General features: G+C 41.7%; 1 protein-coding gene across 2 annotated transcripts in view; it reads right to left on the bottom strand.

The window, feature by feature from the left end:
- The window catches only part of NVL (nuclear VCP like), a 44,995-nt gene extending 26,230 nt beyond the window's left edge, over positions 1 to 18,765 (bottom strand). Inside the window, exons 1-15 of one of the 2 annotated variants that reach the window (XM_070401157.1) lie at positions 18,687 to 18,765; positions 16,813 to 16,886; positions 15,137 to 15,189; positions 14,955 to 15,054; positions 12,933 to 12,990; positions 11,902 to 12,171; positions 10,269 to 10,401; positions 9,972 to 10,048; positions 9,300 to 9,434; positions 7,793 to 7,894; positions 5,416 to 5,533; positions 4,083 to 4,227; positions 2,910 to 3,174; positions 1,132 to 1,350; positions 284 to 388 (exon numbers count right to left, since the gene is read on the bottom strand). In XM_070401157.1, coding sequence (XP_070257258.1) covers positions 284 to 388; positions 1,132 to 1,350; positions 2,910 to 3,174; positions 4,083 to 4,227; positions 5,416 to 5,533; positions 7,793 to 7,894; positions 9,300 to 9,434; positions 9,972 to 10,048; positions 10,269 to 10,401; positions 11,902 to 12,171; positions 12,933 to 12,990; positions 14,955 to 15,054; positions 15,137 to 15,189; positions 16,813 to 16,886; positions 18,687 to 18,743 — 1,911 coding nt within the window. In that variant the 5' untranslated portion in view covers positions 18,744 to 18,765. The remainder of the gene's footprint in view (positions 1 to 283; positions 389 to 1,131; positions 1,351 to 2,909; positions 3,175 to 4,082; positions 4,228 to 5,415; positions 5,534 to 7,792; positions 7,895 to 9,299; positions 9,435 to 9,971; positions 10,049 to 10,268; positions 10,402 to 11,901; positions 12,172 to 12,932; positions 12,991 to 14,954; positions 15,055 to 15,136; positions 15,190 to 16,812; positions 16,887 to 18,686) is intronic. The other variant, XM_070401158.1, reaches the window with a different exon arrangement.
- Between the last annotated feature and the right edge of the window lie 3,807 nt (positions 18,766 to 22,572).

Raw genomic sequence — 22,572 nt, 5'->3', positions numbered from 1 at the left:
TGAATTTTTCATGGGCAGCATCACGAATCTTGCACTCACTGTCAGGCAAGATTAAAAACCAACATTGTAAGGCACCCAGGCAGGGGATGGCTTCCACCTGGTGGGTTCACATTTTAGCACGCAGGGCTTTCTTTCTGGCCATGTTTTCCTAAAACTGCTGTACAAGGTGCAGACCAAGACTGTGATGTACTCACCCCCCTCCTCTGTTCTCAAACTTCTTTATAGCAATGCCTTGTAAAGGTACTAGAAGCATTAAGAAAGGACATTTAGTAATAGACCATACCTTCGCCAGCAGCGTTTTCCCACAGCCGGGAGGACCAGCGAGGAGGACTCCGGCCGGAGTCACCAATCCGAGAGCTTGGAACTGATCTGGGTTACGTACTGGTGCCTGGAAGTAGAACCGCAGTGATCCGTTACGAGCGTCCTTTTATACTGCGTGTCACATGCTCTCCAGAGGCCCACTGTCAGCACTGATCACGAGGCCCGAAGAAACGAACAGTGCCTGGGACCAAGTGCTCACCTGCTCCAGGCATGAGGTATATGGTGGGAAACAAAAAAGTCCCTGCTCTGAGGAATCCATACTTAAGATGTAAGTTCTGAAAACATTTTGAACATAAAAGTTTCTAAAAAAATTATCTCAATTTCCAGGCTATAAGAATTATAGGCAACGTCCTCCTTTAAGAAACCAAAAGCAGCGGTGCTCTACATAGTCAAAAGCCAGAACCACCTGTTCGCTGTAACCTCCATGCATTTTCTCTCTCAATAGTTACACATCTCTGCAGAGATCACACTTCATTCATGAACCCCGAAATGATCAGCAGCGTGAAAAAGAGTAAAGAGAAATCCTAAGTTTCATGGGCATTAAACTGCTGTGACCCTCGTGAGCTTGACTAAGTTCAGAAAGTCTTTCTCTGACAATCTGGTCTTGGTTGGAACCTAAACTTTCATTTTTACTTACTCTCACAGAATTCATGCACAACCAACAGAGTAAGTCTAAAAAAGATCTCAGAAAAATGAAAAACCATCATTGGGGCTTAATGTTACTACCACAGAACATGTACAACCTAGTACACATGTGTGGTCATGTACCCGTCACACGTGCCAGCGGCATTTAGCCACAGACACACCTACCAATATTGCCATGGTGAGCTCCTCTCGAATGTCTTCCAGGGCACCAACATCTGCCCATGTCACGTTGGGGACCGTGACAAAGCCTTCCCTTTTGGCAGAGGGCTGGACTGAGGACAGAGCGACAATGAAGTCATTCAACTCAATGCACAGGCCTTGCAGCTGCTCCTCCGAGAGGGGATCCTGGTTTCTTAGCAACCTCAGCAGACTCTGCAATTCATCCTTAGCGGGAGCGATTGGGAGAAGAAACGAAAAATCACCAAGTTTGTTGAAACATTACTTTTTGTACTTTTAAAAATTATTTCTGTAATATTTCTGTAAGCTACAGTAAACTTCTAAGCATTTTAATAATCATCTCCACTGACACAAGAAGTTAATTTTATTCTAAATAGGTAATTAAATTGGGCAAGGAAAGGAACACCAATTATACTCAAATACAGAAGAATGATTTTTGCATCCTATACGACAGCTAGCTACAGCAAATATAAGCAGCTGGCACCGATTCATTTCAATAAACCATGTTATTTCCATTTTTCATTTATAAATATTTAAGAGCAGCTGTATTTTGGTGAAATTAAAACAAAGTTACTCTGATGGCAGTAAAATTTCAGTCTTGAACTTCACAGGCAGATTTCTTGCTTGTGAAGAAAATGAAAGGACAAGTATAAAGAGTAAGTCTGAATAATTCAATTTATAAAATCCTAACCTATATGCAACATTATAAAAGGGATACATTTATATTTTTAACAGATAAAATTGTGGTTCCAAATGAGTAAGACAAAAATAATTTGAAAAACCAATGGCCTACTAGTAGATCTAAGTTCCTGCTCTGGAAAGTAGAGGGAGTAGGGCCTTAGGCAAGTCACACTCTCTTAACCTGTTTCTCTGATTATAAAATGAGGAAAGTAATGATATTTACTTGGCAAAGTTACATGGATCAAATTATATAATACGGAGACACCCCCTGTGCAAACCTTCAAATGCTGTAAAAATGTTAGTTTGAGGTTTCGTGATTTACAAAACTCAAAATTTTAACAGTGACCTAGACTGATCAATGCCCCTCTCACATTCATAGAGATAAAGTATGGTTGTGCCAGCACTTTCCTAGTCCGCCTAACCAAAAGGTAAACAGGAAGTAGAACTGAGTGCCCAGTGCTCTAAGAGGAGTCAGCACACTTCCATGAAGGGCTAGAGCAGGGGTCCTCAAACTTTTTAAACAGGGGGCCAGTTCACTGTCCCTCAGACCGTTGGAGGGCCGGACTATAGTTTAAAAAAAAACTATGAACAAATTCCTATGCACACTGTACATATCTTATTTTGAAGTAAAAAAACAAAACGGGAACAAATACAATATTTATATTTGCATGTGGCCCGCGGGCCGTAGTTTGAGGACCCCTGGGCTAGAGAGCACACGTCTCTGCTGCAGGACTCCTGTGTAGAGAGTGCTGTGAAAGGTGAGAGTGGAAATAGACACCATGTAAATAAATGACCACAGCTGGGTTCCAATAACAACTTTCATTTACAAAAACAGCTGGTAGGCTGAAGGCGCATAGTTTGCCAATTATCATAATCATTATTGTAAAATGAATTTATTCAGGATAAACAAAAAACACCACCAACCAACCAACTTGTAATTTTGAAATTACAGACACTCTGGGCATAACTTATAATTATTCTAAAGATAAAATGCCAAGACAACAGAAAATCATAAACCTCAAGGACAACGACGCTTGCTGGTAAGGTCACACAAATGAAGAACATGTGAAGGGCAGTTTAGGTACCTGTCTAGAAAGCGCCTGTGTTGTGTAAGTGGGCTCAGTTCCCATCCTTTCTCCTTGGCCTCCTTCACAGGGAAACCCTTCCGTCTCAGGCTCTTTCTTCTGTGCATCCTGCAGCCGCATTAAGACCCTGCTGACTGCACACATGGCTGCCTCCCGGCAGAGTGCCATCAGATCTGCACCAACAAAGCCGGGCGTGAGGTGTGCTAAGTGGCGAAAATGGAACGTTTCCGGAAGTCTTAGTTTTCTGCACAACGTTTGAAGTATTCTGTAGAAAAGACGGAGGGAAAATTCAGATTCCTAACCTACTAGTAAAAACAAGTCACTGAATATATTCATTTGAAATACAGTATTTCAAAATATTTTTTTACTAGATTTCTACTCCTAAAGAGAGCCCCCTGAGGTATTTTTAGTCATTCGGTGGACATGTTTTTGCTCTGCTGACATTCAACACCAATGACTAGGAAGGGCTGGTCTATAACAAAACCCAGGTTTCAACTCTCTGGCAGCCATTTCTTTCTTTTTCCCAGAACCTCTGGTCTTAGGCAGGTTAGTGCAACAGGTTAAGGTATGGTACTCAGATTGCACCCCCATGTGGACCAGTGAACACTGCTCTATTCCATACTCTAGACCAGAGGTAGGCAAACTTTTTGACTCGAGGGCCACAATGGGTTCTTAAACTGGACCGGAGGGCCGGAACAAAAGCATGGATGGAGTGTTTGTGTGAACTAATATAAATTCAAAGTAAACATCATTACATAAAAGGGTACGGTCTTTTTTTTTTTTTTTTTTAGTTTTATTCATTTCAAACGGGCCGAATCTGGTCCGAGGGCCGTAGTTTGCCCACAGCTGCTCTAGACACTGCCCTAAAGCTGACCAGCCAAAGTAAAAATGCAAGCCACTGTTAATAATGGACAAATGAGTATATAGGTATGTCAGTCCATTATTACTGCTGAAAAAAGTCTGAAAAAATTACCCTATTGATGAGCAAATTATTTTCTTTAACATTCATTTAATGTGGGCTTCTTCCCCTTTCCAAACCAATTTAAATGGTGATAGAGAGAGAGAGAGAGAGAGAGAGAGAGGAAGACAAGGCAACATGCTTCTCATCCCTCAATTTCAAAGCATTCATTCAGATGACACAGTGGCACACTTGTTCATTCTCTAAGAGCATACCTTTCCCTGGACGCTTCATCGGGGATACCGAGGCAAATTTCCTGGTCGAATCTTCCTGCGCGTCTCAAAGCAGGGTCTAAGGAGTCTGGCCGGTTAGTAGCTCCAATGACTAGGACCTGAGCTGTAGCAGCCACATTATTCAGATCTAGTAAGAAGCAGACACAGGGTGAGTGGTGAACAAGATACTTGACAATGAGGACAATAATGCTTACACAAGTCATTTAAGTGGTTAGAGAGAAAGTATTACACATTTTAAAAGCAATATATATATATATAAAACTAACATTTACTAAATGCCTGATACGTGAGGAAGATAAATACAAACGGTCCTCAAGCAACTCACAATCTATTGAGAAACATAAAGACAGATTCTGTGAGGTTTAACAACAGGTATAAACAAAGCACCACAGCCCTGGCTGGTTTGGCTCAGTGGATAGAGCATCGGACGGCGGACTGAAGGGTCCCAGGTTTGATTCTGGTCAAGGGCACGTGCCCAGGTTGCGGGTTCGATCCCCAGTTGGGGGCATGCAGGAGGCAGCCGATCAATGATTCTCATCATTGATGTTTCTGTCTCTCTCTCCCTGTCCCTTCCTCTCTGAAATCAATAAAAATATATTTTAAAAAAGGCATCACAGAGACATGATGGCTGAGGAATAATGGAGAGTGGATGGACGAGGGAACATTCCATTCTCGAAGGGCAGGATACTGATAAGCAGCGTTACGTGAAATCCTACGTGGGAGGAAAGGTGAGGGGGAGCACAAGGTGAGCAGTCCAACAACAGGGAGACAGAGGTGTACACGTCTCCAAAAAGACTCACGGCATTCATCTGAGATGGGACACAATACAGTCTTCAGTTGCTCTGGCTTAATGCACAGCTAAATTTTTAGGCACACACAGAATACAGGGCCTAGTGTGTCTTTCCTATATATTATTTCTCTCAACTGATTTTTACCAATAAAAGCATATCCTTGGGTGAGGATTAAAAAAAAAAAAGAATATAATTGCACTGAAATGGTAACATTCCCAAGACATGTTTAAGATACAAATAGCAAATTACAGAACAATGTGTATGGTGCAATCAAAATATTGTAAAAAGCGCAACAATATGTTAGTGTGTTTATACATTTGTGTAAACTCATTAAAAATAACTAAGTTACACTCCAGAAAACTAAAATATTAATGATGTAATTTTTTATGGGGGAAAAAACAGATTTCTGTTTTTTACTCTGAGTTTTATTCTATTTGAATGTTTTATATCCTCACATATTACTTACACTATTAAAAACAAAGACAGTTTATTCTCTCAAAGTGAATTCATCATTTTAAACTGACCATCCATGCAGGTTAGGAGCTGGGCTACAATTCTTCGTTCCATATCTTTTGAAGCAACTTCTCTTTTGGGGGTAATGGCATCAATTTCATCAATAAAAAGAATACAGGGAGCATTTGACTAAAAATAAGAATATCACAAAAGACAATCATAAATATATTTCCTATACCGCAGCATAGTTAACTACACATTTTTAATCTTCACGTTCAAGTATCATTCACCAAAACAGTAACCCTAAAGAAGGCAGTCACAGTGCATTACTTATGTGACTTAAGAGAAGCAAGATGCTTAAAAGAGACTCCATATAAGAGAACACATTTAAAGTCTTCTCATCAATCCATGCTTTGTGATGATAAATTGACCACAATTCTTTTGCAAATTAGGCATGTTTGCTATGCTATAATATATAAATTACAAGTTTATAGGCGTTAAATAAAAAAACCTAAACTTATAAATGTTATATGTGTTCCTGCCGATGTAAAAATATCTAAGCCTTTCCCTAGAATCTGCTATAAGTGGCATTTAAGAAGACTAAAAGCTTTATTTCTCATTTGTTTTTATGTGGTAAAATATCCATAAAATTCCTATCGTAACCATTTTAAGGGCACAGTTTAATGGCATTGAATATGTTCATGCCCTGTGCAGCCATCCAACCATCTCCTGAACTTAGCAACCTCCCTCACGGAAACTGCGAGCGGCAGACTTGAAAGACGACACTGAATCAGGAAGGGTGGCCAAGCTCCTAGGCATCAGTGTGGAGAATGCGCATTTTAAAAAATATAAACTAGATAAGAGCTAAGGTAGAATAAGTTAGGATGTAATACGTATAAGCAACCGACTACCTGGAGTAGTCAAGCTGGTAGAGACAGAAGTAGAATGGTGGTTGTCAGGTGCTGGGAGGAGGGGGAAATGGGGAGTTAGAGGGTTTAATGGGTAGAGCTTCAGTTTGGAAAGATGAAAACTTCTGAAGATGGAGGAGGAGGGTGATGGTTACAGTGCAATCTGAGTGTACTTCATGCCACAGAAGTGTACACTCCAAAATGTTTAAAATGGGAAGGTAAACATATCTACCCCAATAAAAACAAAGAGACAAATAGATAGGGACCAGTTAAAATAAAAACTTTAGATAAAAATATCTATATATATAAGCTACAGCACAGCTCATTCTGAGTTACTCAGTGGGTGGGAGTGACACTGATTATGATGAGTCAGACTCTGAGCCCGGCTAAGACTCAAAACCACACGATTTAAAAGAAAAGAGATTTGGCCCCTCACTAGCTGGCTCTCCTCCCAGCCCCCGATGACAGTGTTTGCAGAGAAGCACTTAGACTACTGGACACGTGAGCCAGTTGCATGAGAAGTTCCAGAGACCACAGGTCGCAGACACCACATGAAAGGTTTTAGAAGAATCCTCACAACCCATGAGATGTGCGTAGTACTATTAACCTAGTTCACTAGTAAGGAAGCTCAAGGTTAGAGAAGTTAAATATCTTGTCTGAGATCCCACAATTACTAAGGGGTGGCACAAGGATTGAACCTATGCTTTTAGACCTGAAAGTACAGACAATTAACGAGGACACTGTATGGAAGAGAAAACTTTAACTGGACCCAAATGTCATCTTTCTCAGAAGTTCTTAAGCATAAAATTTAATGACATGAATTCCAACCAGGATACAGTCCAAGCTGTAATTTCTCACGTGACAAAACTTTATTTTCACAGCTTCAATTATGCAAACACAGAAGAGTTTATGCTGGTATTTCTATGGTTGCTTTTATAATGCGATCATTCTAATGTTAAAATTTTTCACATTGCTTAAAAGGTGTTGGGCAATCCTGTATTGTGAAAAGTGAAAGTAAAATTATCACAAGGATAATCTCTTTTCAGCATACACCAATTTATCTTTGGTTTCAGAATCAACAGATTATTTTATCCCATGGTCTGTATCAGTAAATCTACTTTAAATATTTAGCATTCATCATTTCTCAGCCTTTGGCTAAGATCAAGTGTAAATATTCTGCCATCATGAGTAGCAAAAATTATGTTTACCAAAAAAATGGCCAGTGAGCCCTAGATGGATTGGCTCAGTGGATAGAGCATCAGCCTTTGGACTGAAGGGTCCCAGGTTTGATTCTGGTGGGCACATACCCGGGTTTCGGACTTGACTCCCAGTGGGGGGCATGCAGGATGCAACTATCAATGATTCTCTCTCATCATTGAAGTTTCTCTCTCTACCCCCCCCCTCTCTGAAATCAATAAAAATATATTTAAAAAAAAAAGTGGCTAGTGAATGGGTAACAATACTGGCATTGGAGAAAACAGGGTTTTCAATGTAACCTTATACAATGTGACAACGTGACATTACTCATTAGCTGACTCACCACAGCTTGTTCAAACAGTTCTCTCAGCTTCTGTTCAGATTCTCCAGACACTCCAGACACAATCTCCGTAGCAGCTACTTTGAGAATTGGAAGGTCAAGTTCCTGTGCACAGATGTATAAAAGAATGATCAATTTTTGAATTTTTCACTTCCCTACTTTGTCCGTAGTCAGTCCCTCTCTCATAATGACATTTTAAAATGATGAATTTCCTGAGAAATATCTTTTTGTGTTGGTCCGATAGAAAACTTTAAAATCTATGATTTTATTCAAACACAATGACAAGATAACTTGTTTTTACTTTACAGATGTCACTATAAAACTCTGTTATCGTCTCCTAATAAAGGGTCTGGAATATCAAGAGAGCTGTTTTCCCCCACTTAGAACTGAACCAAAGCAATTTATCTTTTGCAGAGGAAACAGCAGGGGTGGTGACACCGTTGTCCCTCACACTCTACTAGCACTGCTCTCTCCTGAGTCCAGAGGAGTAGCCATTTACTAGTCAGAGGGCAGGCTCTTTAAGGAGAGGAAGGAAACTACCACTTCCCACCCGACAGATGGTGACAAGCCTGCCTGAATCCTACTCATTCACTGTGAAATTCCATTCCGCAATCACATTTTCTTTGCTCCAAACTCCTAACTTGGGTTTCAACAATCATATGGCATTCTCCACTTTTTGTGTCTCTCATTTATTACCATTGTAACTATGTAGACATTTATTTGCATGAATGACTATGTAATGTCTGTCTCCCATATTAGACTGAAAAATTTCTTAAAGATAAAAATTGGGTTTGTTGAACTTATCACTATATTTCAATGTCTGGCACACAGCAGTCACATAATAGATTTATCCAACAAATGAATAAAGGAAGCAAATCCATCAAATTCTTCTATATAAAGTCTCATAGAGCACTAATCTATTAGTGATCAGTATAGCACCCTGTGCTTAAAATTGAAGGACTCCTTTTGTATTTTACCATCTACTACAGTTTCTGAAAAATTTGATGGGACTAAAATAAGATTGCTAACTTTTTATTTTGCCAAGTATCTATTTTAGAAAAAATAGTATGAGACCATTACCCTGAATAAATTTAGTTCTATAAAAAACAATACATCCTTAGTTTTCTCATTTCACTGCTCTTTAGAACCACTGGCTTAAAGAGAAAGAGAACTAAAATGTAAATGTGTTAAAAAAAGAGGGGGTGTTGTTCACAGCTATATAATTTTGCTTCCCACCTAATCCTTGCCATATAAATAGCCAGATATAAAAAAATAGTATGGGGGGGGGGGGGGCGGGCCTCAAAGGGATTGTTAATGGGGGCGGGGGGAAGGAGACATAATACTTTCAACAATAAAGTTTTTTTAAAAAATAGCATCTCACAAACAGCAGCATGAAAGAGGTAAAAAAATGAGGAATCAGTCCTGAGAACATGCCAAGTCTGGTTAACCAAAGAGTAAAAACAAACAACAACAAAAATAACAAAAGCCACCAAGTGTCAGCAAACCTCACCCCAGCAATTGCATGTGCAAGTAACGTCTTCCCGCAGCCTGGCGGTCCGTGAAGGAGAACTCCACGGGGGGGTGTGACGCCCAGGTGCTGGTACACCTCCGGGTGACGCATGTGTATGAGCATCTTGCAGACTTCCTAGCAGGGAGGAAACAGCAGAGATGTCTTCCCCAGGCCAAGGGAGAAAGAATCAACACGGAATGAAACGTCCTATTCTCTGGAGCAGCAAAATATAGGAGGGAGAGTATACGCTTTGGATTTAGACCTGAGCTTGACTTCCAGCTCTGGTACCGACTGCATGACGTCAGCAATAACATCGCTGAGCTTCCACTCCCTGATGTCTACCTTGCAGATGTGTTGAAAAATAACTAGCAGGGTCACTGGACTAGAGCAGACACTAAAACATGAGCAGGAACCATTATTATTACCACTTTTAAATAACAGCACTTACAAAGCAGGTGGCTTAGGCACACTACAATTAAAGTGGTGACGAAGTTGAAGCTATTATGGTGCTTTTATCCCTCAATACCCTGCAGGGTACACGTTAGGTTTGCTCTTCTCCCTTTCCCAGTCTCCTTTCCTACACCCAGTTCCTTTTAGGAACAAAGAAGTGGACTTGATTTGCATAACTGATTAGCAATACCCACTGGAAGTAAAATTCTGAATCTGAATAACCTTTAGTGTCACGTCATTGCCTCCCACATCTTCAAACTTCACGCTGGAGGTCTGGAAGTCTAGCCCCCTGGCTTGAGCTGGTAAACGAAAAGGGAGGAAGTGAAAAGATTAGTGATTCAGCAGTAACTCAGAATTATATTTAATAATTGTGAAGTAAACAAAGATCCATTAGCTATTGACACATTTCCTAGTAAATGTCTCTGCACCTGGAAGGTTCCCCAAGCAAATCAGCCTGGAGGAGTGATGACTCCCCCAAAGCAAACACGGCCACCACCACCCACAAGGCCTGCGTCGCACCTTTCTTTTGCAGGACAGCTTCTATTTCTCCATCTACTTCCTGAAGATCTTCTTTCTTCCTTTTGCTTCCTCTGCTCTTTAACCTGCCTTTCCTTTTCTTGTTACTCTCCAGAAGAGACGACTCTTTGGAATCCTGGATGATTAAAGCAAAGAGATTTGGAAAAGATCCATTACTAATTCAAAAGGAGCAAGATTTTGGCAAAACAAAAGGCTTGGTTCTTGGAAACCACTTAGAGATGCCCTGTCCAAGAGAAATAGAATGCAGGCCACATAGGTAAATTTATATATTCTAGAGCCCCATTTAAAAAAGCAAAGAAGCTGAAATTAATTTAATAATCTATCTTTTTTAATCAAATATATTCAAGGCATTACCATTCCCATATAGCGTCAGTGTGAAAAATTAACAAGGTGTTTTGTATATATTGTTTTTGTAGTAAATTTGCAAAGACCAACGTGGACTTTATGCTTATAGCAAGCACATCTCAAGACAGGCACTAAATTTTCATCATTGATTGGCTGCCTCGTGCACGCCCCCTACTGGTGATCGCGCCTGCAAACTGGGCATGTGCCCTTGACCAGAATCGAACATGGGACCTTTCAGTCCGCAGGCCAATGCTCTATCCACTGAGCCAAACCAGCTAGGGCATTTGCGTCCACTCCTGCTCCCCTAGTTCAGTGGTCAGCAAACTGAGGCTCGGCAAACCATGGCTCGCGAGTCACATGCGGCTCTTTGGCCCCTTGAGTGTGGCTCTTCCACAAAATACCACGTGCGGGCGCGCACGCAGTGCGATTGAAACTTCGTGGCCCATGCGCAGAAGTCGGTATTTTGTGGAAGAGCCACACTGAAGGGGCCAAAGAGCCGCGGTTTGCCGACCATGGCCCTAATTTATTCTTCACACAGAGGTATCTTCCTTATGGGTTAAGTTAGGTCATTGTCAATCTTATATTCAAAATCCTCCAGTGGCTTCGTTAGTCTGAAGTCAAAGCTCTTGCAGCTGCCAGCAATGCCCTGTGTGATTTGGCTGCCCTACTGCCCTAGTCTCATCCACTGCCCTCCACCCACACCTGCCGGCTTTGCTTTGGCACAGTGGCCACTCGCTGTTTCTAGAACACACCAAGCACCCTCTCTCTTGAGGCATTTGGAGAGTGTCCAGACAGAGAGAACAAGAGTGAATGCAAACGCCATAGCTGGTTTGGCTCAGTGGATAGAGCATTGGCCTGCGGACTGAAAGGTCCCATGTTCGATTCTGGTCCAGGGCACATGCCTGGGTTCCAGGCATGATCCCCAGTAGGGGGCATGCAGGAGGCAGCCAATCCATGATTCTCTCTCATCCTTGATATTTCTAGCTCTCTCTCCCTTCCTTTCTGATATCAAAAAAAAAAAAAAAAAAAAAAAAAGGAGTGGACGCAAACTCCAGTTGGAAGGTCATTTCAATAGTTACGACAAGAAAGAGTAGATAGAGGTGTGGTCTAGGATGGAAATGATGGCAGCAGTAGGAAGTGATGAAATGCCACACTTATTTCAAAGTTCCTATGTATTTTATTTAACACAGAATCTGCTTAATATCATCCTCAATGAAAAGACGGCAATGTGCTCTAGCTACGTGGGGCTAGAATTTCAGCATAAAAATACCTCTATCTCAGATAATGGCTTCTTATTACTTGTCTCCTCTGATAGGTCCAAGAAAAAACTGTCTTTGTTTCCACCTGGAGTTTTGTCAATGAACCACCCTCCTTCAGAGCCTGGGGCAGGGGTCTTCAATGGAATGGAGCCAGCTGTGGGAGCTGTCGGTGGTGCTGAACCGCTGGTTTCTCTTTGCTCCCTCTCGGGAGTAGTGGCAACAGAATCAGGGTTTCCTTTCCGATATAAGGAGAGCAGGGAAGAGTTCATGTGATTTGCCAACTGGGAGAAACATGATTTTAGTATAAGTTACTCAAAAGTACTCATGAAGGTTTGATGGCTTGTTTAACACGTTTTCTACTTTGTGCTTCCAACAACTTCTCTCATAACATTTATAGTCAGAAAAATAGGTGTTTGCAAGGAGATGATTCCAACACAAATATTTACTATCCAAAAAGGTGTGTCCCCTTGCCACTCCAAGTTAATGTACCAATTCATAATTGGCAGGTAAATAAAACTAAATAAGAATTTTAAAAAATGTAAAAAGCAAGTATGAAAATGAGCTGGTAGGCAGTCAATGAGAGTCACCACTATCCCATCAATTAAAAACTAGATCACATATATCTGAGTATCATCATGGTTATTAATAAATTTAAATACTGAATTAACAATGGGGAAAATAAAGTTACCAATAATTTTACATATTATTCCTGTGCTCTTTAATCCAAGTCTATTTATTGGTAATGCAAACTCTGGCAGAGTATCCTTTTTTTCATTTTTACTATGAATTCCCCTTTCTGTGCATGTCTGCCCTTTATATGGCCTTTCCCTTCCCTTCTTTTTCCGTTGTTATAATAGGCTATAAAAACAAACATGGGCACGATGGTTAACCCCAGAGTTCACTAACCCTGTACACAGGAAGCACTCAATTGTTCACAGATGAAGATGTTCAAAGTCTCTCATTGTATTCCTCACTGATTTTTCTCTAAGGAGGTTGATCATGATTTTTAAAAGACTCAAAGTCCATTAAATGTTTGGCTTACCTGTGGATCTGGGTAATCTTCCATATTTGAATCGTCATCCGAATAGCTTTCAGTATACCTGAGTGAAAAGAGGGGGAAAAATTGTAAAGGTTTTTCTCTTACATCCTAAAAAAATTACTAACTAAAGCAAGAAAATACACTGAGGGGGAATATTATTATGGTGGTTCAGAGCACATGCTTTGGGATCAGAGAAATCTGGACTCAAAATCCAGGTTTACCAGTTACTTTCTAGCTTCTATTTAATCTCTCTGAGCCTCAGCTTCCTTATCTACAAAATGGACATCTCACTGGATTATTAGATTAAAAGAAACCTTGCAAATCAAAAGAAGAAAAAAAAGAGAAGGGGGAAAAAAAAAAAAAAGAAAGCTTGCAAAGTCCTTAATACCTAGTAAATGCTTAATAAATTGTGGCTTCCATTAGCTGAGCAATAAATAAAAGTGCAATGTGAATTCCCACTAGATCCCAGGGTCTCATTTAGGAATGTCCGATGCCAGGAGAGGGAATACTCCGTAAGCCACGTAACCAGATAGAACGTTTACACGTCTGTTTGGAGGAATGAAGATACACAGTTGTTCAACATCATATGATAAAAAAACAATATAAATCCTAATAATTACAAACTGAGAATTTAGTCTCAGTTCTTTATAACCTAGAGTTGGTATCTAATAACTACAGGACTCTACTATTTATTATTGTTTCTATGGAAATAATTCCATAAGAAAAGGGCTTTTCCAACTAAAAAGGTTTACATAAATGCTATGACCCATCTTTATAATTAAGACATGAATTTCTTTGCTATTCATTAAAATCAACTAAGATAATTTGGTGCGTTTCTTTTCAATATAAAGAAGGTAGATTACTCAACTATTTGGGAAAATATCATTTTGCCCTAGAACTCATGCCATACAAGTATAATTAATTACAAGTGGATTAAGTAGTTAAATGTAATACCATAAAGGAACAAGAAAAAAGTACAGGTAATTATTCTATATGCTCCTGTGACAGAGGTCTATGTAAGCATTCAGAGCATAAACCACCCAGGAAAAGGTTGGTAGCTTTGACTAGGTAAAGATGCAGAACTTCTCTAATCAAATCATTATAAACAAAAAGAAAAGGCAAGTGGCAAAATGGGACAAGCATTTGCAATACATGTGAAAAGAGGTGCTATTTTATACAAAGAACTCTGACAACTAATAAGGAAAATTCAAATACTTCCCAAATGATAGACAAAATCCATAGGTAAGAAATTCACAAAGAAATATGAAACAGTAAAAAAAAATCACAAGTTATTAAAAGATTACAAATAAAAACAGTATGATCAATGTTTGCCTATAATACTAGCAAAGATTAAATAATTGTATAACTCGGATTACAAGGGGGAAGAGAAATGCATTCTTCACACAAAGCTGTTGGAGTATAAACTAAGGCAACCTTTCTTGAAGGGCAGCTTCAAATGCACTAAAAAAATACATGCTTGAAAATATAAATCTCTGTCTCCAGAAATACCACTTCAGGATTTTAACATATAAAAACAAACAAATGACCCTAGCCAGTTTGGCTCAGTGAATAGAGCATTGGCCTTCAGACTGGAGGGTCCCAGGTTTGATTCTGGTCAAGGGCACATGACCAGGTTGCGGGCTGGATCCCTAGTAGGGGGCGTGCAGGAGGCAGCCAATCAATGATTCTCTCTCATCATTAATGTTCCTATCTCTCTCTCTCTCTCTTCTTTCCTCCCTGAAATCAATAAAAATAAATAAAAAATAGAAAACAGTCTAGGAAGGCCTGACAAAGACAATAACACAGGATTCTGAAAGCTGATTCTCGAATGCTGAGTGGGAGTTTGTGAAAGAGAAAGGAACATTCCAGCTACAGAAAACTGCAGTTAAGGACTGGAGAGGTTAGGCAAGTGTTACACAGCGCCTCCTGGGCAACGAGGAGCCACTGAAAGTTTTACGCGTAGAAATATAATGTGATCAGATTCATGTGCCAGATAGAAAAAACCCTCCACTCCGAAATCCTTACTCATTATCCTCTTCACCTTGTCTTGCTCTTTTTGCCAGATGTTCATCTTCTAATTCTGTTAGATTCTTAAGTTCCTTCTCACTATTAATTATGCTAAATACTGAAACAAAAAGAAAAAAGCCATGAGCTAAAACCATTCTGTAATGTTATCAATGATTCATTTCTAACACTAATAGACTCACCTTTTTCTACCTGAATCCTAAAAGCATTTCTTTTTCTTCGACCGTAGTCTATGCTGAAAAAGAAAACAGAAGTTTAGTACAGTGGTCTCCCCCACAGAAGTTTGCATGAATATATAATTATGCCACTGAATTTACAGACCATAAATCTATTTTCAAACAACTTTGGAGCTTACACGTTTACAACTATAATTTCTCTTGATATCCTACAGAACAGGCCAAAAGAGCTAAGCAACTGGGAACGTGCATTCTCCTTTGAAAAAATAAAAAAAAGGAAAGAGTGACTCCCCAGGAGGCTCAGAGGTTGGCAGAGCTGCCACTGCCACCAGGGACCCAGTGAGCACAGACGGGCCCACAGGACAGGGCCCTGAGCCACAAGATTAAAGTCAAGTGGAATTCACCCAGCTACGTTTCAGACTTGCTTGACACCATAACCCCTTTCTTCTTTCCAATTTCTCCGTTTTGGAATGAAAATGCATATCCTATACCTGTCCATTACTGTATTTTGTCTTTTTTAAAACGTTTTATTGATTTTTTTTTTTTTTATTGCTTAAAGCATTACAAAGGGTATTACATATGTGTCCTTTTTTTCCCCCCCCCCGCCCTTGACAATACCCCGGCTTCCCCTACCCCCCGTTTTATTGATTTTTGAAAGAGGAAGGGGAGAGAATTATCAATGAGAGAGAACCATCAATTGGCTGCCTCCTGCACGCCCCCTACAGGGGATTGAGCCTGCAACTAGGAATGTACCCTGCCGGGGAACTGAACCAGTGACCTCTAGGTGCATGGGAAGATGCTCAACCAACTGAGCCATACCAGCTAGGGCCACCATTGTATTTTGTTAGCAGATAACCTGTCTGGTTTTCCAGGTTCACAGCTGAAGAGGAATTCGGCCTCAGAATGAATCATAGCTCCAGTCACACCATATCCGAGTTAGATGAGATTTAGATGTGATTTGGGAGTTAGAATTGAGACTGAAATGGATTACGACTTCTGGGGTTGCTGCTCTTTTACTTGTAAGCAGAAGGATTAGGCTTGGGAAGGCAAGAGGCAGAGTGTTATGAACTGAACTGTGTCCCTCCAAAATTCATATGATGAAGTTCCAACCCTGAGTACCTCAGAATGTGACTGTATTTGGAAACAGGACCTTTAAAGATGTAAGTCACTTAATATGGATGGGACTTAATCCCACAGGACTGGTGTCTATAAGAGGAGGAGATTAGGATACACTTATACACAGAGGAAAGACCATGTGACGACATAGAACACAGCCAACTGCAAACCAAAACTCCCCTGTGTAGCCGTCTGGGCTGAGTGACACATTTCTGAGAGTCAGGAAGCTGAGGGAGATCATGCCTGATGGTTTAATTTTTTTAATGAAGCAGGAAAAGAAGTAATATTCCTGACCAGACTATAAGGTACTGAAAGATCAGATGCAGCCATTACCCCCTAGTAACAAAGAAAGCTCTTTGCCTATAACAGGTGATGGGTAAATGTTTGTATACTAGTAACTTACTTGAATTCTGAACTCAGGGACTGGAGAACTAATGTCAGCAGTTATTGATATCAACTGGAAATTTAGGCAGGATGGAAAGTTTAAAAATGATAAGAAAGAAACAACAATGGAAAAAAATGGAAGGAAAGAAAAGCAAGAACCTGCAGACTCTATTTCTTTATACCTGTACATTCTTTGTAGATCAGATGCCATGATTCCAGTGTCCACATATTTGCCACATCTGCTACTGGTGAGGTACTAAAACAGAAAATATGATAAATATAAACACTCAATATTTCAAACTCAGAGGTTTTATTTATTTTTTAAATATATTTTATTGATTTTTTACAGAGAGGAAGGGAGGGGGATGGAGAATTAGAAACACTGATGAGAGAGAAACATCGATCAGCTGCCTCCTGCACACCTCCTACTGGGGACGTGCCCACAACCAAGGTAAATGCCCTTGACCGGAATCCAACCTGGGACCTTTCAGTCCGCAGGCCGACGCTCTATCTACTGAGCCAAACCAGTAAGGCTCAAACTCAGAGATTTTAATTGACAAATTAGAGTCTGGGCTACTCAACATGTCATATTTCAATGTAAACTCTTCATTAATAAAGCGTACCAGAAACATAAATAAAAATCACTAAATGATTGTCACATCTGGAATCAGATAATTTAATTAAAATTATCAATCACTATGACACACAAAAATATCAACTAGAATATCTATAAAGTAGTGAGGACTTATTATATCCTAGGTTCCCAAATACTCCAGAACAAAGCACTAAACTCCCAAGAGGTATTTAAAATTTGAAGGAACACAGTAATATCTGACATCTGCCCAACACTGTAGGAATTACAGCCTGAGGCAGTTCATGGCTTCAATATTACACCACCTTTTGCTGATGTCAGATCTGCAAAACTGGGTTTTCAGCAGCTGCTATAATAAAAAGCAAATCCCATGGAAAAACCAACGTGCAACAGGATGAGAATGGCAGAAGAGACCTGTGTGAGGTATGAGAAGTTGTCCCTTACGCACATAAATCCCACTCGCAAATAAGTGTGGTCATTGAAGAACGAAATATAAATGTATTAATTTTTCTTTCCATTTTTACATATTATCATCTCAAAAGGCTACTGAGTTAGATGAACTAAATAGTTATTAAGTTGCTAAAATCTAACTACTTAATAAACAGACCCATTAGGTATTACTTTTGGTCTAGGAGCACCATGAAAATATTAATGAGAAACCAAGGGCCCCGTGAGCCTGTACCAGGGGGCCTTTTACACATTATCTCTTTCAGCACTCACAATCCTATGAGGTAAGATGTTGAAGAAAGCCCTGACCGGTTTGGCTCAGTGGATAGAGCCTCCGCCTGCGGACTGAAGGGTCCCAGGTTCGATTCCGGTCAAGGGCATGTACCTTGGTTGCGGGCACATCCCCAGTAGCGAGTGTGCAGGAGGCAGCTGATGGATGTTTCTCTCTCATCGATGTTTCTAACTCTCTATCTCTCTCCCTCTGTACAAAAATCAAGAAAATATATATGTATATTTTTTTAAAAAAGATTGCTTCCTGACTGTACCATTCATTCCAAGCCACTTAGCACACACTGCTTTTACTAATGATTATGGAAAACAAAACCCTTAGGTAAAGTGCGTATTGCAAAGTCCCATCCATACTACCTATTTCTACTGTGTCCCAACCTGACCCCAAGTTTCCTGAGATGGAAATGCTTTACGGCCCCCAAAGAGTCTCGTCCAGTGGGGAGGGTCCTAGCTTCACGACAGGAAGATTTTAACTCCAAGGCCATCTCCGCTCTCCTTCCTGATCCGCGCTGAGGGCTCCAGACCCGGGCAGGGCTCCGGGCTGCGTGCATCCTCCCACCCGGGCGGGTCCTAGACACGCCGCCCCGGCGGGAGCGCAGGCCCGGCTCCTCGGGCGGCGGAGTGGAGCTGCCAACAGCCCCACGGGGGCGGGCGGCTAGTCCCGTCCGACGAGGGAGCCGCCCTGCCAAGGTGCCGTGGGCAGCGAGCGCGGAGCACTGTGAGGCCCACCTGGATGACTCGCTGCTTCAGCTTATTATCCACGAAACCTGCAGGTCTGGGCTTCATCCCGTCTGTCTCCGCCGCCACTGCTCCGACGCCGGCGTCACGTGATCCGGTGGGAGGGGGGGGGGGGGTCCTTCCTCGGGGCTGCCCGCGGCAATCGCCGGACCAGCTGCGCCTGAAATGCGCCCCCACCCGGCCTGGCGCGCGCCGCTCCCCGCAGCACGTGTGTCCCGCGGGCGAGGGAAAAACTACCGAGAACAACGAGCAGGACTGGAAAGCCATCAGGGAGTTTCTCGGGACCTTATTTTGCAGGCTCGTCCAACAGGCCCTGGATGACAAGGACCCCTATGAACAAGCTCAACTTTATTGTTTCCAGCTGTGCGGACAAGCGCACGCGGCGGCCGCGGGGAGGGTCCCGGTGGGCTCTGTCACCGGCGCCTGTTGGTAAACTTGTTTTTGTTTATTTTACTCCAGGCGTTCCAGCCACGCCTCTATTAGGGTGCAAAGTTAATCTTGGCCTAGAATCTTAACAAAACCGGAAGCTTTGTAGACACTTGGGACGATAAAATTTTTTAAAAAAAGATAAAATCCCACCGCCACCCTGCTGCTTGCTTTTCGAACTTAATTACCCATGTCTGGAGGCCCATGAAAAGGCTGGGTATCAAAAGACTGGTTCAACCACATAGCTAAACCATCTTGTACATTTGGAAATCATTTGACCTTATGCCATTTTTGACAGATGATTTGTTGAGCACATCCAGTGCAAGAATTTTATTAAACACTAGAGGCCCCATACACGAAATTGGTGCAAGAGTAGGCCTTCCTTCCCCTAGCTGCCGGCAGGCACCCAACAGGCACCAAGACCCAGGCTTCCCTTGCAGTCCCAGCTTCACCTGGAAGGTCGTTCAGAAGGAACGTGCAGTCTAATTAGCATATTATGCTTTTATTATTATAGATATGTATTTGCCCTTGCAAATTATGTAGCCCATACAGACCTGATGTACTCTGGAATGGCACTTACTTTTATATATATATAAATAAATATATGTGTGTGTGTATTTTTATTTATTTCAGAGATGAAGGGAGAAGGGGAGAGAGAGAGATACATCAATGATGAGAGAGAATCATCCATGGGCGTGCACTGGGAATCAAGCCAGCAACCCTGGCATGTGCCCTCGAACTGGAATCCAACCGTGACCTCCTGGTTCATGGGTCCACGCTCAACCACTGAGCCACACCGGTTGGGCTAGAATAGCACCTTAAGGGCACGGAGTGTGTTTTCACCTCTTGACTGCCTCAAGTGCAGTAGGCAACAATTGAAAGTAAATTAATACTAGATACTAATACTGTTATACTTGAATATATTTTTCCATTGGGATTATTTTGACTGTTTATTACCCTGAAGACAATTTTACGTTAATTCCAGTGGTCAGAATTTACAATACCATACATCTAAACCAAAAACATACCGAGTAGCAACCTGAATGCATGTACATCTTAAGAACTTACTGCAGTAATTAAATGGCCTCCGTTCTTTTTTTTTTTTTTTTTTTTAATGATTGGAGAGAGAAACATGGATGTGAGAGAGAAACATGTCAGTTGCCTCCCGCACACTCCAGGGAATTGAATGGAATCTACCACCTTTCTGGGAGGAGGCTTCAAGGAACTGAACCACACCAGCCAGGGCAAATGTCCTCCATCCTTTAATGGTGCAGCCCCACCTAGTGGTAGTGGCACATTTCACCTCCTGTTCCTCATACCTTGGCTCCTCCGGTCCCAACCCCCGCAAATGTTGCACCTCATTAGCAAACAGCCTCTTGTCTAATTGTGCTTTATACTTAGGTTGACCTATGTGCTCATTTACTCAGGACAGCCCTGGTGCTTGCCTCTTGATCCAGCACGATTATTAATAGTATCCCCTTTATGGAAATAAATGAAAATCACCTAAATGAGACTAGGCAAAGACTCTTCAGAAATTGCAATAATAGCAAGGGAGTCAGCCACCATTACTTGCATTTTGGCAGAGACTCAAAGGCAGGCAGAGGAATGGGAACACTTTATAACTGTAAAAGGGAAGGTTTCGGATATGCCCTGATTGGAGACTATTGTCATAGGGAAGCTGTAGGTGGCTAAGTAGAGGCAGGGCATCCTATATGACTACTTAGGGGAAGCATTTTTGGCTTTCTCCGGTTGGTCCTAAGTTGGAAGAAACGTTGGGACAAATGTTAGGGAAGCTGTCAGTTATCAATGGAGTCCTGGCCACTTGGGGCCAGTTGTTACAAGATTTATTGTTTGTTGGGGATAGTGGGGGAGCGGGCAAGGTGGGAAGAAATTAACCAAAGATCTTATATGCATACTAGAGGCCTGGTGCATGGATTTGTGCACCAGGGGTTCCCTCGGACTGGCCTGCGCCCTATCGCAATCCGGGACTCCTGGGGGATGTTGGAGAGCTGGTTTCGGCCTCATTCCCACAGGCCAGGTGAGGGACACATCTGTGCACCAGGCCTCTAGTATTAGAATAAAAGTCACACTCCTTGCCAGAGGTTCACAAGGCTCATGTGACCTTGCCCTGCCCACCTCTGACTTCCTCTCCCAATTCTCTCACCCTTATTCATTGTAATTCAGTTCTATTGGCCTTTTTCTCTATTCCAGACAAGAGCATGAGTCTATGAGCGGTTGAGTTTTGCAGTCACTGTTCTCAATGTCTGAAACACTTTGCCTGCAAATCTTCACGTAGCTATTCAACTTAAGTGTCATTTCCAGCCTGGCCTTCTCTGATCACTCAATCTTCAAGTGTTTTCCCACCTTTCCCCCATCCTTTGCGAGGGTTTTTTGTTTGTTTGTATGTCTCCCTCACTGTAATGTAAGCTACAGGAGTGTAGGGACTTTTTCTCTCGTATTCATCATGCATCCCTAAGTCCAGAACCTGGTATATACTAGATCCTCAGAAAATACTGGTTGAATGAATGTGTGACTTGGAAATAACTTGCTCCATTGATCTTATGACTCTTCAAAATAATCTTTTTTTTCTGTAATTAGTTGCTACTTTATTGACTGTTCCACCCACCCAGTGAGAGCAACATCTTGTCTGCCTCGTTCATTTCTGTATTTCTGGAGTGCAGAGAAGCTCTTGGCATATAGTAGGAGGTGGAGTCAGTAGATATTTTTTATGATTGAATAAGACGACATACTCAATTTTCAAAGATATTAAAATCAAGAGTGGAGAGAAACATCACTGCGACAGAGAATAACAAGGGACTGTGAAATTTCTGGAGACACTGATATCAGGAAAGGCGAGTCTCAATTGTCAAGCCAAGAGGGTTGAGGTTAGATTTGTGCTTTGAGATGAAAACCTCTCACCATTTCCAAGTCAGGGGACCCAGTGGGTCCAGCATGCAATCAAAGGAAAATTTCTCACATGGCAAGGAAATGCTACTGTGTATCCAGAAGATTACAAGCATTCAGTAAATGCTCATTGATTAATTCCTTGTCACAATTTCTTGCAGTGGTTCTCAACCTTCCTCATGCCGCGACCCTTTCATACAGTTCCTCATGTTGTGGTGGCCCCCAACCATAAAATGATTTTCGTTGCTACTTCATAACTATAATTTTGCTACTGTTACGAATCGTCATATAAATATCTGATATGCAGGATGTATTTTCAGGGGTCTCGACCCACAGGTTGAGAACCGCTGGTAGAGAGACCTTGCCCACCTCGTTGACAGGTCCTCGTCCTAATGAACTACATTTCCCAGCATGCTGCAGAACCAAGGCGGTTTAAAATGGACTACAACTCCCGGCATGCCGCGCGCCCCGGCGGAATGGATTACACGCTCCAGCAAGGCGGGTGGAGAGCCTATCAGGGCGGGGCGGGGCGGGGTGGGGCGGGTCG

Source organism: Myotis yumanensis, unplaced genomic scaffold (assembly GCF_028538775.1).
Source record: "Myotis yumanensis isolate MYYU_CA2020_CCGP unplaced genomic scaffold, mMyoYum1.0.hap1 SCAF_22, whole genome shotgun sequence".
Taxonomy (NCBI): Eukaryota; Metazoa; Chordata; class Mammalia; order Chiroptera; family Vespertilionidae; genus Myotis; species Myotis yumanensis.
This window is presented reverse-complemented; position numbering and strand designations above follow the sequence as displayed.